Source organism: Onthophagus taurus, chromosome 2 (assembly GCF_036711975.1).
Source record: "Onthophagus taurus isolate NC chromosome 2, IU_Otau_3.0, whole genome shotgun sequence".
NCBI classification, from domain to species: domain Eukaryota; kingdom Metazoa; phylum Arthropoda; class Insecta; order Coleoptera; family Scarabaeidae; genus Onthophagus; species Onthophagus taurus.
The window spans coordinates 16,569,448-16,586,089 of record NC_091967.1 but is presented as its reverse complement, the minus strand read 5'-3'; the positions used below and the strand labels follow the sequence as shown (position 1 = coordinate 16,586,089).

Here is a 16,642-nt window from a genome sequence, read left to right as displayed (position 1 = left end):
TTATGGACAACAGTTTTCGCTATAAGAAGTATGTCTCCAACTGTATATCCAGGGCTTATTATCATCTGAGGATGTTGTTTCCTCATCGACACTCCCTTGGTATTCATCTGAAAAAGGTGTTGTGCGAAGCCTCTGTGTTGGCTCAATTCACTTATTGTGCTGAGGTCTACCATCCGTGCATTGACGTTAGCGATGTAACACGTATTCAACGAGTGCAAAATTCGTGTCTTCGGTATATATATGGAATTAGAAAATATAACAGAATATCTTATAAACTGAAGGATGCGGGATGGCTAAATATGTATCATCGTAGGAAAGTGCAGTGTTTGTGCCTATACCATAAAATTATAAACTGCAAGGAACCACAGTATCTCTACCAACTGATAACTTTTCGAAATGATGTCCACCGAATAAATACGCGATTTCGCGGAAGACTGTCGCCACCCTTCTATCGTTTGTCTTTGTTTCAGAGATCATACATATTTCAAATAACTTCGAAATATAATGAGGTGGACGATAATTGCAAGGGGTTCTCACTACGAAGGTTTAAATTTACACAGAAATATTCTTGTCTTCTTGAACAATGTCTACATGGGGGCAAACGCTGATCTGACATGTTTTGCAATCTTGTTGTTGTATCTAGCTTTTGCTTTGTAATTTTTGGCCGAGTCATGTTTTTCTTTTTTGTTTCTTAGGTTAGTTAGAGCAGCTGTACTAACTAGTACAAGCTGGAACTCGCCTATTTTCTTTTGTATGTTTTTTTTTATACAATTAAGCTTATTTTCTAATAAAGGCATTTATTATTATTATTATTATTATTATATGCCAGAAACAAGATTTATAAAGCACGGCTACACCAATCACTGGGCTCTTTCAACAAGATAGAAAGAATAAATAAGATTCGAAGAATAGCAGCCAACCTACTAGAGATCTGGGACTTCTGGAAATGGCGCCTTCAACCAGTCACAAAAAATGTAGGCAAAATATTTCCATTTAAACAATAACATCATCGACAGAAAGCTTAGAATATAATTCGAAAACACATGGCTTACAACAAAACACCAAAATACCTAGGCGTTACACCTGATAGAAATCTCTCATACAAAGAATATGTAATGAAAACAGAAAACTATAAATGAGGAACAATCTTGGACAAATTTCAACTCAAAGTTCAACAACTCTTAGCTTCGTCTTCTCAACCGATGAAAACTGTGCGCCAGGGTGTAGTATTTTATTATTATATTTGGTCTAATATTATATATTCTGATTGTGATTTCCGTTTTCGTTGTGTCATGTCGCTAAATAAAATAGCTAACAATATTTTTCGGTACAAAATTTGAATCATCTGCGGACGAGCACAATAAACCAAATAAAGGAAGAATCTTGAAAGACAAAAAGGAGCAGAGTTTGTCATCCATAAAGGAGTTTTAGTGGAAACAAAAACACAGTCTCGATTCTACTTGCCGTAAGAAATATATGACAGGTTTCACTCTTGAGGAGAAAGATATATCACAACAAAACTTTATAATGGCAATTCGAAACATAAACCTATTTATGTAGGCTTATTTGGACCGCCTTATTGGCCATTTATCTATTAAGAGTGCAAATAGGTTTGAAGTCTTTCGTGACTCGTGAAAACTCCATCTTCTATACCTCATACAGAAGAATAAACAAAGATACAAATGAAGTTTGCACTGCTACAATCGACTTTATTGAGCTTCCGCTGGACAAAATAGAAATCAAACTCTAACAAGATTTGTTTTGACATTCAGTATGGCAGGCCAAGCTATACATCAATATTTTCCATTACATCACAGTTTTTTATGTTTATAGATTTTCCCTGCTGCTAACCGTTGCATTTGCTGGCTAGATCGAACCTATTCAGCAGAAGAATATGACGACATAATATGAAACTCGAAAGTACGTGAACCTTGTTGCTCAGTAAAGTGAAAAAATTCAAAAATTTCAAAGACTGATGGCATCAGTATTTTAAAAATAATCCTGCTAAGGTAGTGAAAAGAAAAACTAGAACTTCACCATTAGTACCTTTACTATCAGCTTTAGATATGCAGAATTAAACTGAAGATAACAGAGATTTGTGCAAGCTAGGGTATTTCTAGAAGCATTAATATTTGGTATCATCAGATTGAGCAAGATGATACTATTGCATCGCCTATAGAACAGATTTACGAAAATAAAGTTGCCATAAATGACAACAAGTTGCAGAATGTGGCAATGGTTCTCCATTACATAATTTACATAACATAGATTCTTTTGCAATTTTATGACGTACCCCAAAACAAATAAAAAATTAGAGATTCATAGATTGATAAATAGTTATCAAAGTAACTATCAAGTTAAATAGATATCAAGAAATGTTCATATTTTTCTCTGCACTTTTGCGACTTTTCTTTCTACTTTTAAACATTTTTCACGTTCCATTGCATCATTCATTAGCTGGTTCTATTCTAAAATATTTAATATAAAAGAAGTTATGAATGAATATGCAAAAAAACTGTTAACTCCAAAACTTGCAATACTAGCTTCTTAAACTTTGCAAACCACACACAATCCTAATTACAAGGAAAACGTTGAAAATTCGCTCTGATCTTTCCAACCCCAGCGTGAGATTTAGCTTTCTTAACTTACATAATTTAGAGCTGCTAAAAACCATAAACTATATGAAACACATTATCACTTCTGAATTATGGAATACTTTCAATCACATTATAAAATAATGATTGTTAATATTTATAAAATTCCTAAATGCTATTTTGGTTGCCTATATTACATGTCAACAAATGATTTGCACAAACGTCAGAGTATTTTGTGTGCTTAAAACTTAACTTAGCTTATTGCACTAAAAAAAGATTAAACAAAATCTAAAAATGATTGATTTAATAAATTTCGAGAAGACTTGTGATTGTACTTCATTTACTTTGTTAATACCAAGTGTGGCGGTTGGAAATATTGGTCAATTAACAGCGGATTTAATCATCACAACTTATAACCTTCAAAGATATGCTAGGTTATGGCATCCCGGAATTCTATCATTAGCAAGTGGAGATCCTTATGATTTAAATTCGAATACGCTTTCCACGGCTTGTGAATTATACATAAATGAAGAATTAAAATTGGCTGTTCTTCAACTAAGGTCTAGTATTGACACGAAATTTGCACACAATTTCTTTACAGAATTAAAAGAAAAAGTGACTGAATTAAAATTTGGAAATGTTATCATAATAACGTCGACGTTTGCTTATGAGTTACACACTATTGAATCTAGTCATTTTCGTCACATTGGAGGGGAAACCACAGCATCATCTATCCCTGCAATGGATGTAGATGAAAATGGAAAATATTTGGTGGTTGGAAGCGGATTTGCTGTTAAATTATATGAGATTTTAAGGAAAAGTATTCCTTGCATGGTTCTAATTAAATATGTATCAGAAGGGGATAATATCCCAGATGCTGTTGCTACTTTGGATGTGCTATGTGAGATGGTTCATGGGATGAGTGATAGAGACAGATTTCAAATTAAATATCCAATTTCTTGGAATTTTGTATTTGGAAACCCACCACCTGTAGGAATATATTAATTCAATGAAATTAATTAAATATTTGTATATTTTCAATTTGATAAATAAATTTATTTTGAAAAAAACGCAATATAAAGCACACATTATTTTATGTAAAATAATTTTTAACACAAACTTGATATAAAAATTAATTTTTAATTATTCAATTAATATAATATCCTCATCTGAGGAAGGTTTACGTTCACATAACTCCTCAATTTTTCTGACACTCAATCCAACTTTGGGGGGAGTCTCAGATGCTGATAATTTATGTTTATGCACATTTTCTGGGCAAATAGCAGAAATACTTACTTAAGATTTTCCAGATTTTTGCACTGAAACTTGCGCAATAGATACTCCTGATTCTTTTGGAAATGTAGGATAGACATTTATTGATGGGGGCAGTGTTAAATTTGCAATTGGTGATACTTTAATAGATGTGCTTGGAAAATTAATTTTTTCCATGACTTTGTTGCTAGCGTCAATTTTACGCTGCTTCTGTTTATCCGCTAATTTTTCTTGTAGCGTTTTATGACCTGATGAGACTGGTTTAGTGACACTAATTGAAGTTATCAGTTGAGTTACTGGACGTTTGCTTATGAGTTACACACTATTGAATCTAGTCATTTTCGTCACATTGGAGGGGAAACCACAGCATCATCTATCCCTGCAATGGATGTAGATGAAAATGGGAAATATTTGGTGGTTGGAAGCGGATTTGCTGTTAAATTATATGAGATTTTGAGGAAAAGTATTCCTTGCATGGTTCTAATTAAATATGTATCAGAAGGGGATAATATCCCGGATGCTGTTGCTACTTTGGATGTGCTATGTGAGATGGTTCATGGGATGAGTGATAAAGACAGATTTCAAATTAAATATCCAATTTCTTGGAATTTTGTATTTGGAAATCCACCACCTGTGGGAATATATTAATTCAATGAAATTAATTAAATATTTGTATATTTTCAATTTGATAAATAAATTTATTTTGAAAAAAACGCAATATAAAGCACACATTATTTTATGTAAAATAATTTTTAACACAAACTTGATATAAAAATTAATTTTTAATTATTCAATTAATATAATATCTTCATCTGAAGAAGGTTTACGTTCACGTAACTCCTCAATTTTTCTGACACTCAATCCAACTTTGGGAGGAGTCTCAGATGCTGGTAATTTATGTTTCTGCACATTTTCTGGGCGAATAGCAGAAATACTTACTTCAGATTTTCCAGATTTTTGCACTGAAACTTGCGCAATAGATACTCCTGATTCTTTTGGAAATGTAGGATAGACATTTATTGATGGAGGCAGTGTTAAATTTGCAATTGGTGATACTTTAATAGATGTGCTTGGAAAATTAACTTTTTCCATGACTTTGTTGCTAGCGTCAATTTTACGCTGCTTCTGTTTATCCGCTAATTTTTCTTGTAGCGTTTTATGACCTGATGAGACTGATTTAGTGACACTAATTGAAGTTATTGGTTGAGTTACTGGTGTTATTGAAATATTAGGTCTGTCTTTAAGAATGTTAGCAGCAGACGATTTTTCTAAATCTTTCGACGTAATTGTACTCGGTTTTGATGATTTCGAGTAAGACTCTTTTGAAACAGAGTGATAACTACTTGTTGTTTTAGTAATTTCCTTTTGTTTTGGTTTGCTGACTTCAGTGGGATATTTGAAAGTTGGTGTATTTGATTTTGTGGTTACAGTTTTTGTAATTGAGACAGATGAAGGTTTTGTAATTGGGTATGTAGATTTAGAAGACGTTGAGACGGTATTAGATGTAGTTGGAACTTGAGTTGATGATGGCAACAAAGAACTTTGACTCATTGCTGCTAATAATCTCATTTGTTCTGGGAGTAATCCTGATAATTGATTTGTTGGGGGTATGCTTGTAGGTAATTTATATAAATCCGCTATATTTTTGTTTACATTTTGAAATTGATTTAATCCTTGAATTGCTTGAGTTAATAACAATGGATTCATCCCGCCAGATAATTGTTGCATTGACTGCAAAAAATTTAACGAACTTAATAGATTGTTTTGATTCGCTTGTGGATATAACGATCCGATTTGGTTCATTTGTTGCGTTAAACTAAGCGTTTGACTGTATTGTTTTATTAATTCTTCTTGGTAATGTTGTAAATAACCGTAAGCTGAAGGATCAAATGCTTTTGGCCATTGCAAAGACGTTGGATTTCTTGCACGTGGTTTTTGTTGGGTTGATGATTTTGGACCTGGAGGTCGTCCTCGCGGTCTTCCTAAACCTGGCCTTTTCAATTGTTGATTTGATGGCGGAAGTATTGTTGTTGGTGTTGGAAGAACAGGAACCTAATAACATTTTTTATCAACTTGTTATTAAAAATGTCAATAAAACTTACTGATGGTGGCGGTTGCACAGGAATAGGTTTAGGCGCAACAACTTGTGTTTGTTGCTTTTGTATTTTTTCAATGGCTTTGCTTTGCGCACAAAATTTAATGGCCAAATCCAATAAATTAGCATTTTCTGGTACTTTTTCTTTAACACATTTTTTGTAAACATCAGTAAGCATCGATGCAAACGTTGATTCTTTATTCGGTAAACTTTTTTGACTTCTTTGATAAATACGATAAACATCCAATAAGATTTTTTGCACCATCGAAGACGAAGAATTTTCGATATTTTTAATTTGTTTTCTTAAACTTTGTATGCAAAGAGTTAAAGCTTGTTCTGAGAGTTGTTCTCTTTCCACGTGTCTAATATATATTCTAAAAAATGTTATTTTAGTTAAAAATAAATATTATTTTAAATAAATTACTTGTCCGCATCGGGAACTTTTCTTAATTGTAAACACATATCAAGCAATGTTTTATGATCATTTGTATCGTATAAAATCTGTAATAAAAGTGTTACACATCGTCCCATATGCGCAGCTAATGATCCTGGGCGGTCAATTTCACTCGATGGAATTCGCCAAACACCCTAAAAGAATAATTTAAAAAAATCACTTATATTTCGATTTAATTAAATAATTTTTCGTACGTTAAAAAAATTATTTGCTTTCCGTTCGGAAAATAATCCTGTTACAATTGCTCCATTTTGGCATTTATATTCTCCAAGAAAAAGTTGACGACACTTTATTAAATCTTTACGTTTCGCACAATGAAAATATAAATGTCCCAATCTATAAATCGCTTTGTAATTTTGTGGTAAACGTCTTATACATTCTTCTAAACCTAATTGATTTAAGTTGTTAGATAATTTCAACAAGTTAGAATTTTTTACATACCACAAATACAAAGATCTATTAATGAAAGAATATCATTTTCTGAAAGATTTCCATTATTTTCCGACGAACTCGAAGATGAAGAACTACTAGAGTCATCGCTATCTGAATCAGAACTATCACTATCACTAGAACTGCTTGAGGTTGATGAACTTCCTTCAGTTGATTTCTAAAAAAGGAAAAAACTTTTTGTATTAAGAGCTATTAAGGTTATTACAGTTAAAGATATTTCAAAATTACTTAAATCATTATAACTTTTGATTAATATGTTCTGTGATTTACAATATATCCTTAAATATAATATTCCTTTTCATATAGCATTAAAATTAATTCATCTCTTTCTAAACCAAGGTTATTGCATTATTAAACACGTAAAGATAATCAAGCTCGCTGTAAACTGCCTAAAAGTGAACTCAACAACTCCACTCCTCCGTTGTGTGCTCCACTGGGTGATATAATCCTTTGTTTAGTTTATTCATCACGCTGGTCTAGTGCGCTTTTTTTGCGTTGTTACAACATTACTGCGTGAAGTAATGCATACTGTTAACAATAATGCATTTTCTGTATACTGCAAAAAACAGAGAAAAGAGAAGAATTTGAAGAAAATGCAAAAAAGAAGAGAATTCCAGGAGTAAGTACTTGATACACGAATGTAGTGATATCAGCTCGTCAAAACGATGAGGCATGATTTTTTTGATTTTTGGACACTTCAAAAATCATACTTATCAAAGTGTGTAATAACCAAGGATGTTAAAAGAACCCCAATTTTATACTTTACAACTAGACTGTAGGTATAAACAATAAGAAATAGTGCTTATAAAGCATATTCAACATAAATTTAAACATAAATTTATTTAAATGGAACACCTGTATATTTTATCATATTATGAATACAACTAAATTTGTTTATACAATCGTATATGTTACTATTTCACAGCGTTCATAGTTCCTGAGATATTCAATTGGTCTTCCAAAATGTGCCCTTTACAGGATCTTTTTAAAAAAAGGTGTAAAAACGACATTTTTTCGATATTAGATACAATATACAGGATGTTTAAAAAGCTCAGTTACTTTTGATGTTTTACAAATGGCTTTTTCATAAGTTTTTTAAATAGAACATCTTGTATGTTGTGTGTTAGTTGAATTGTTCATCAAGTTCCCTTTAATTAATGATAAGTATGTCATATGTCTAACTTTAATAGTTTTCCTGTATACCTGCATATATATTTTTCAATAGCTATGTTTTTTTTAGTTATTCAAAATTCTTTTTTTTAATATGTACATTGTTATTATCTTGCCTTTCTTATGTCTTATCATTACAAATTAACAGTATAATTTAATGCCAAATTCTTGTATGTTTACACTCATTCCATATAACTAAATACTTAATGGATTTGAGCTGAGCAACTATTAATGACACATTCTGTAATTGCTTTCTAATATAAATAAGTATTATGAAATAAACTACCAACATTTACAAACTAAATTAACACTGTTAATAAATAAACACCATTATTATTATTATTAAATTAGATTTTTAATAATTATTATTCATAAGTAAAATTCTTACCCGAATATTTTCATCACTCCTTTCTGAACTTGAATCTTTAATTTCTTTCGAATCAGATTTAACTTCTTTAGTTGTTTGAGGAGAAATTGTAACTTCTTGAACTGTAATATCGGAATCGTCATTATTCTCATTTTGTTTCTCCATAGTCGCTTTCATCATTTCTTCCATTATTTCTTGCACGTCACGTTTTTTTTCTAAAATTATATATCTTAAAATAAATAATTTTTTTAATAATAATAACTTACCAGTTTCATCCCTCATATTAAACAAATCTTCATCAGAATCATCTAACACAATTACATCTTGTTTTTTCTTATTTTCACTTATCGAATTATTTTCGTTGTCTTTCTCCAATTGATTCAACATATCATCCATACATTTTTTAACATCTCCAGTTAAATCATCTTTATTTTCGGTCCTATCTTTCTTTTCTTCCGTTATTGGTTTTATTGTAGAAGAAATTGGGTCGCAGGTAAGTGTAGTGTTAGGTGTTTCTGATTCAATAAAAACTTTTTCGCCTGCTTTTGGCATACTCGCCGCTTCTAAACATTGGTTAAACATTTTTCCTATTGTTTCTGGTATTGGTTTACCTTCGTGAAGTTCTAAATATTTTAAAATTGATGCATGTATTCTATAATGAATTTCTAATGCTTCTATTGATAAATGTTGAGGATTAGTATAATTTATTTTTTCGGGGTAAGTTGCTTTATTTTCGTGTAAAAATGCCATTGCCTAAATAAAATGTATAAATTGAAATGTATAAAATAAATTATGTATATTTACTGTTAGATAATGTTGAAGGTATTCAGATGGTTCTTTTTGCCTTTTTTGCGCAATTTTTCCAAGCATATAATGATAAAGCCATCGTTCATCAATATCACATAGATCAGGCTGTGGTAATTGTAAAGCTCGCAGAAAACTTGAACCAGAGCTCTCTAGTAAAGTATCTTTTTTATTTTCCAGCGTATCAAATCTTAAACAAAAATTTAAGAAAATACTTCGCAAACAAAAATAATCTTTTTATACCTTTCCATACTTAAGGTTTCAGAATCATATTTTAAAACTCTAGAACAGAATGAGTGGATCATGTATTCAAGAGATCCATATTCTATCCATAAAGTAATATGCTCATTTGAAACAGATAAAGCTTGTTTAAAACAAACTTGCGCACTCTGCGCTTTATCTAAGAATTCCATTTCCGATTTAAATCTTTCGCAATGATTCAATTTCGATTCCAATTGACTTGCAATACCCAACGCTAAACAAGCCCAAGTATCCACGCGGGAAGGATTAATACATAAATCCAAAATAAAATATTTATAACTACGCTTTACTTCGCTTTGTTTAAAATAATAATCCCCCAATAAATAATACATCGAGCGCGTTTTTATGGGAAAATCTACCGGTTTCGGAATGGAATCAATATTTCCCTTAACGAAATCTGTTACTTTTAAAACAAGGGGTTGGGGATCACATTCGGTTGGAACCAACGATGAAATTCGTTGAAGGAGTTGTTCTAATTCTGCTGATATTGATATACTTTTGTATGAATCAAATTCTGGTAAAGCATCTGGACAAAAAAATTCGTAAACTTGTTGAGCTTTTTCCCAGGTTAATGGAAGTGGTGTTACATTGTGATCTGCTAAATGACGGGATACCTAAAATTATAGCAGACTTAATTAATAATAATCATAAATAATACTGTATTTAATAACTATTTGGATAAACGAATTATATAAACATAAAGAGGATTAATTGAGGAGAATTGTACGAAATATTTATACCTTATTTTTTTTACTGGGATGTTGATATAAGCAAAAGAAAGCCTGTTCTAAATGAATATCGATCTTTTCCCTTAATGGTTCAAAGATTGGTGTATCCAAACGATCGATAACCGTATCCAATATGAAATGTAAAAATTCGCCTTGGTCAGCAAGACATAAACTTTTTCCACCAAGAAATTCATGTCCAGAGAATAAAACGGCAATCGAAGGAGGGATATCTTCTTCAATCGCCTCCGATTTGCTCGATTTATCATCATCTTTTTTTACATGTTTTACAACTTTTTTGGCTTGTAATCTATGTTCTTCCCTAAAAGTCCATCATTTACTTTATTTCTTAAGAACATTTTTTAGTTAAATTTTAAAAATTACCTAACTAAAACGTAATGTAATAACATCCAAGGAGATAATGTACCTAATAATAATTTTCCACCATTTTCTACGTTTATTTGTCGACAACAAATCATCGCTAATGATTCGACTAACCGAGCTCGTTTCTCAACGGTTAAATTATCAACTAAGAAGAGATTTTATAATAATTATTTTAAATTAATAATTTTAATTAATTATTTACCAACACTAATTGTTTCTTTTTTAATAATTTCAATCATGATTAATATGCATTTATTCAAAATCATTTCCCATTTATCACCATCTGAAGTTGGTTTTATAAAATACTTGAGTGATTCATGAAGACATTCTTCACTCCACACAAAACAATTCTCAAGATCTGTGTACCAAAGCGAATGTAATAACATTCCAAGTTGGGCTGGGCGTCCCATTCTTCCATAAGTCGGCGGATTAGAAATGTTGAATGTTAATTTTAAAATTTCCGCGACTTCCGCATATTTTTGTGAATCAAATAATTTTTCTAATTGCGTTAACGAGTCGATCATTTCTAAATTTCTTAACAGTTTATGAATTATCGATTCCATTATGTAACCGTATTTAATGCAATTCGGTAGACAAATTTTAAAATTTGAATTAGATTCGTTTTCAATGACATCGGAAATCGATTGTAACGCGATTATTGATAGTACGTTTTGGTTTGCTTTTCGATAAATATGGGTTCGTAACCAATTTACTCGACACCAATATGATTTATAATCAGAACCCCAATTTTCTTCCCAAATACCAACCGTTTCCATGTAATCCAAGGATGAATAATGGATTTTTGAGTAATTCGTATTTTGTACATCACTACAAAATAAATTAAACATTTATTAATTTTTTTTATATAAAAATCATTCATAATAAAATTACTTGTAAATTATTAGTTCACCATATGTAAGAGTCGCTAATGCATCATTTTGAAATTCTTCAAATGTTATATCACTATCATATAATTTTGGATGTTCTATGTGTTCCCTAAAAATAATATTTTCTCATTCATAATGTATTTGTATGAAGAATAATGTATTATTTCAGATATGTATGCGTATTGCACGACAAATGTCGCATAGCCTCTCCTACCTTAGCCTCATTCTCACCTCCACGTTAGGTAATCATATAAACATATTGACGTATACCGAGATGCGGTTAGATTATGAAAGAATAAGCTCAATAAAAGTAAAATAACGTTTCTTCTTTCTTAAAAGGACGATTGAACACAGTACGGAGAAAGGGGACTCCTTCAATGAGGATGTAAAAAAATATGTGAAAAGACACAGAGGCACGACACGCTAAGAGTACTCGCTGACTTTAATGCCAGGATCAATGAAGAACAGTTCAGTGAACAAAAAGTAGTAGGAAAATTTTTATTGTACGACAGAACTAGTCTAATAGAGTAAGAACGTGCCAGATGGCGAATGCGCTATCACGAAGGATTAGAAATACTGATTTCAAAAAATAGTAGTCAAATCGCGCAGAGGATCCTCTTCAATAATAGATGTCAAATCAAGCAGAGGAGCTGCGACAGCGAACACTTTTTGGTGTTATCAAATTTTAGACACAGAACTGCGAACGTGAACAATTAGTACAACAAGTAGAATAAAATGAAACACAGAGAGAATGAAAGTTTAGTCCTTCCAGTAAAATTTGGAAGCCGTGCTAAGACAGAGACCATACTTGGAAAGGATCGAAGAAGAATCAAATGTGATAGAGGAATAGAGAGGTAGTAATAGAGAAGAACGAAGCGCAGATGAAGATGATACAGGAAAACACAAAGATGGACAGAGAACCCAACTAGCAATTTCTTATTTTATTAAAGCTATAAAAACATTTCCGTGATAAATTTTATATAACATATTTAGTCTCAGCAACGCAATAAAAATGTTTATAAAGCAACTATAGCACCAAAATCGGCACAATTTATATATTAGTCTTCTTTAATTATTTTATATCTATATCTTGATCTACTATAAAATAGTTACATAAACATCTATAAAACCACAATAAAAACTGTTTAACATGTTCATATAATAATTTTATAAATGTTGTATAATTGTGTTGCAAAATGCGTTATAAACTATCATAGAATATTTATAAAATAATTAAATAACTGTTTTAAAATAACTTTTATATGTATTGTAAAATATCAGGTTCACTATTCACAGTTAATTAGATTAAATTTTAAACCCTGATGCATAATAACGAGACAAATTTTCTTGGTTTCATTTTGAAATATTGAATGAATGAAAAAATCCCACCTCCCTAAATTCTAAGCGATTACGCAGTGTAATGACCTGTTTCATCGAAGTTTTTAATGTTATCTGCAGTACAACGCAGAAACCTATTAAAAACACGTTTAGTTATTGACTTCTGTTAATGCCACTTGTGTTATGATAAAAAATCTGAAGCTACATTACAGCTTAAATACTCGGTTTGACAAACACCGGTCACACTGTGAAACAGCTTCATCTATTAGCCAATTTATAAGCATTACACCTAATATTTCAAAATAATATTATCTTTATTTAATGGTTATAAAGTAGTTATAAAACTGATAATATTACCTTTGCTTCAGTTTTTAAATAACTGTTTTATAAACACTTATAGAGATACATATAAAACAATTGCAATATTCATTTATAACAAGATTGTGAATGAATATTTTACGCTTTTAGGAAGATCTAATAAGACTATTTTGTATTATAAGCTGTGTGGTTATATAAAATCTGAATGATGATCATTATATAACACATACAAAATTATTATATAGCTATTTTATAATTTTGTTCTATAAACGTTTATACAGGACCTACTCACCAATAAATTCGACGTGGAAAGAGAAACATTTTATAATTTTAAGATTATAAAGCATTTTGCTAGTAGGGAAGGGCATAGTGTAAAAAGGAGATATTAGAGGAAAAGTGGAGATTATACAGAAGAACTTCTCAGAGAGGAAAGTACAAGAACAATTAAGATGGAAACATCAGGGTATTCACCCAAAAGCAGCGTATGTAGAAGCAAGGAAGGAGGTACTAATTGAGAGGAAAGAGATGCTAGCAACATTTCGATGAATTACTGAACATCGCGCACCAAGCAGAAGAGGAAGCAAATGTAAATGTAGTGTCACTGCTGAGCTCCTAAAATTTAGTGAAAAGGCAACAGTAAGAAGACTCCATGAACTGATAACCACCTAGTGGGTGGATTCTCCACTGCAAAAGAAAGAAATCAAGAACTTCAAATATTTAGGCGCTGTATTTGACTCCTCAAACATGATTATGAACGCAATAAAGGAAAGAATATAAGCTGTAAATAATTTTTGACAAACGGGGCAGAAACATAGCTGTTGAATACCGCAGATAAAACGCATTGAGGGTGTTTTAGAAGAAGAACATATGGAGAAGTATGTAAAAACGGAATATACCGAAGCTGATACAACTATGAATTGGAAGAGCTCAAAAAACGATCTTTGGTACTGCACCAAAGAACGTTTTTGCTGGTATAGAGCTGGAATAGCGAAACCAGACGAATACCTAGAAAGCACAGAAAGATGATGTATGACAGAACCTGAAGAAGATGAGGGACACAGATGAACGAGGCTAAGGTCAGAGGCCAAAACCCACCACGGGTTATAGTATCAAAGAACATTTGGCAGAAAAAAAAAAGTAACTCTTAAACCCGGTATATGTTTACCTGAACATATTATAAGCATCAAGATAAAGAGAAATTAAACCACTTGGCCATTTTAAATGCCACAATCTAGATACAGCATAAACATAAGCCTCAATAAGATTAACAGAGTCACAACAACGCCATGGTTGGGTCCAAAAAGCTTGAACATCATCCTTTTCATTTTCAGATCCAAAATAGGGACTAAAAAAATTAAATTAAAACATCATTAATCTATATATTTATATTTGTATTTTAAAAGATTTTTAGATTTGAAATTAAAATACTCACTCTACAGGTTGAACTTGAGGAGAATTTGGGGCTGACATTAAAGATACAGCTTCTTTACTCATGTGTTTCATATACATATCCATTGTGTTCATTGAATCTTCTAATGGATTATATTTTGTTCCATCAATTCCATTTGGACTAAAAAATATAAAACAAAGAACTATATTTATAAAGAAAGTTATTTTAAAAATAAGAGTAATACAGTAAAAAACGTGGAATAATTCTTTTTAAAGCATCTTCTATTGTGAAGTCTTTTTCAGTTTTTCCTTTTTTGGCGTATTTTCTTTTACTATGCCAACCCCATATTTGTAATTCAGAAACTAAGTCTCTTCTACGTTTAGTTCCTCGTTTCTTTTCCGATTTTTGTTCTGAATTTTCTTCAGTTTCATCTGGATCTTGATCCATCTATTAAAAGTTTATTAGTTAAAAATTGTTATTATTAAAAAAGATCATTTTTTACTTCATCATTATCAGTTTGTACCGGCGTATTCATTTCAAGATCATTAACAGTATTAGCTTCACTAATCTGTGAAAGTCTCCTCTCCATAATATCCCCACCAGTTTCTGTTTTTTCACTATTCAAAGCTTCATCTTCCGTTTTATCACTTTTTTCTTCAGTTTCTTCTGATCTAAGCGGTTGATTTTCTTCTTGAACAGTCATCACTTCAAAAGAAAAGGCTTTTGGGACGTTTTGACTCATGCATCGTTTTAAATCAATTTGAGAAAAATGGCTCTAAAATACAACACATTTATAGTTGTTATTTGTTAATAATAAAGACTGTTTTATTACCATATCATTTTCTGATATGTATTTATGTAATTCGGTTAAAGTTTGTCCTAAAGCTAACCAAGAACTTTCTTCTAATGGCTTTGGTAATGGAATTATTGGAAGGGGTTTAGGAGCTAAAGACTTTTCAACTTCATTAATTCGATCGCATATTAATTGGACTTCATCAAGATATTTTTGTTCATCTATGATATTAACTGGAAGATCCAAACTTGGTTCATAAATGCTAAAATAGTTAAAATATGAATTTTTGAAATATTTTTTGTATTACAAAACTTACTAATCAGGATTATATAGTTGGTAATAATCTTTAGTAGCTGGATTACAATCATAAATATTTTTTCTAAACACAAGTCCTTTTTTATAATCAGGATCAAGAATCAAAGCTTTTCCAATATACATTAAACAAGCTATTGTATCTCGTAAAGCAAACAAAACAGAAATTAAATTATCTAAACAAGGCCAATGGGATTCGCTGCATTCTAATCCCTACAAAAACAACAATTTTATAATGTATACATTTTAATTATCTTATTGAGTACTTTTGAGAAAGCATGAGAAGCTAATTTAAATTTATCTAACTTCATCGCCAATTTCCCTATTTTAAACCACAATGTAACATCAGTTGAATCAAGTTCAGATGCTCCAAGATAATTTTTTAAAGCCTCCGAAAGTTTTTTTTGTTTTATAGCGATTGCGCCAAGATTAACATAGCAGGAATATTTTATTGTAGACATAGTTTTTGGAAGACCTCCTTGAATTTCTAATTGTGGAATGTTCTCATTTAATAAAGTTTGTAAAATATCTTCCGCTGCTATATAATCTCCACAACTTTGTATTCGTAGTGCTTTATTGTACATATCCAAAGTAATTTCTTCCTGGATAAACAAACACAAATTAATCAATTTTATTTTGTTAAGTAATAAATAATACCAGCGCTTCTTTCCTAATTGTCGGTCCATCTTCATCAGATGATGATTCTCGGTTAAGAGCGTGTATTTTTGACATGATTGATAAAGTAATAATAATAACGTTATTGAAATACGAGTTTAATAAGTTTCACACAATTAATAATACATTATTAAAGAGATAAAATGAAGAATAAAACTTTACGTGGAGGTTACCTCTTTTTTTTGTTGTTGTTTGAGGTTAGAAGAGAACTTCATGCATAATAATAATAATAGACTTTACATCTACTATATGTGGACAAGTTAATTAAATCTTGTTTAAAAGAAGTATAATTAAAACTTAATTAAGAATCTGTTCAAATAATGATTTCAAAAATGTATCAATGTAAATAAATT

At 30.9% G+C, this 16,642-nt stretch overlaps 2 protein-coding genes across 3 annotated transcripts; one reads left to right on the top strand and one right to left on the bottom strand.

The window, feature by feature from the left end:
* The first annotated feature begins 2,796 nt into the window (after positions 1 to 2,796).
* Positions 2,797 to 3,674, top strand: LOC111419391 (proteasome assembly chaperone 2). Its single transcript, XM_023052188.2, has one exon. It carries the CDS (start codon positions 2,889 to 2,891, stop codon positions 3,597 to 3,599), a length of 711 nt encoding a protein of 236 aa, XP_022907956.1. The 5' UTR covers positions 2,797 to 2,888; the 3' UTR covers positions 3,600 to 3,674.
* Positions 3,675 to 4,543: 869 nt separating this feature from the next.
* On the bottom strand, positions 4,544 to 16,508 carry LOC111419381 (calcineurin-binding protein cabin-1-like). 2 transcript variants are annotated; one of them, XM_023052176.2, is made up of 21 exons: positions 16,272 to 16,508; positions 15,881 to 16,216; positions 15,619 to 15,827; positions 15,342 to 15,564; positions 15,012 to 15,284; positions 14,754 to 14,956; positions 14,552 to 14,689; positions 14,285 to 14,464; positions 11,468 to 11,572; positions 10,779 to 11,404; positions 10,577 to 10,721; positions 10,208 to 10,514; positions 9,450 to 10,081; positions 9,207 to 9,396; positions 8,669 to 9,155; positions 8,424 to 8,617; positions 6,857 to 7,022; positions 6,610 to 6,803; positions 6,386 to 6,549; positions 5,969 to 6,335; positions 4,544 to 5,918 (listed from the first exon to the last, which is right to left on the bottom strand). In XM_023052176.2, the coding sequence occupies exons 1-21, from the start codon at positions 16,344 to 16,346 to the stop codon at positions 4,653 to 4,655; spliced, it is 6,480 nt and encodes a 2,159-aa protein (XP_022907944.2). In that variant the 5' UTR covers positions 16,347 to 16,508; the 3' UTR covers positions 4,544 to 4,652. The 2 variants fall into 2 exon arrangements, with proteins under 2 accessions (XP_022907944.2, XP_071050475.1); XM_071194374.1 differs by having other exon boundaries at positions 8,424 to 9,155.
* Positions 16,509 to 16,642: the final 134 nt, after the last annotated feature.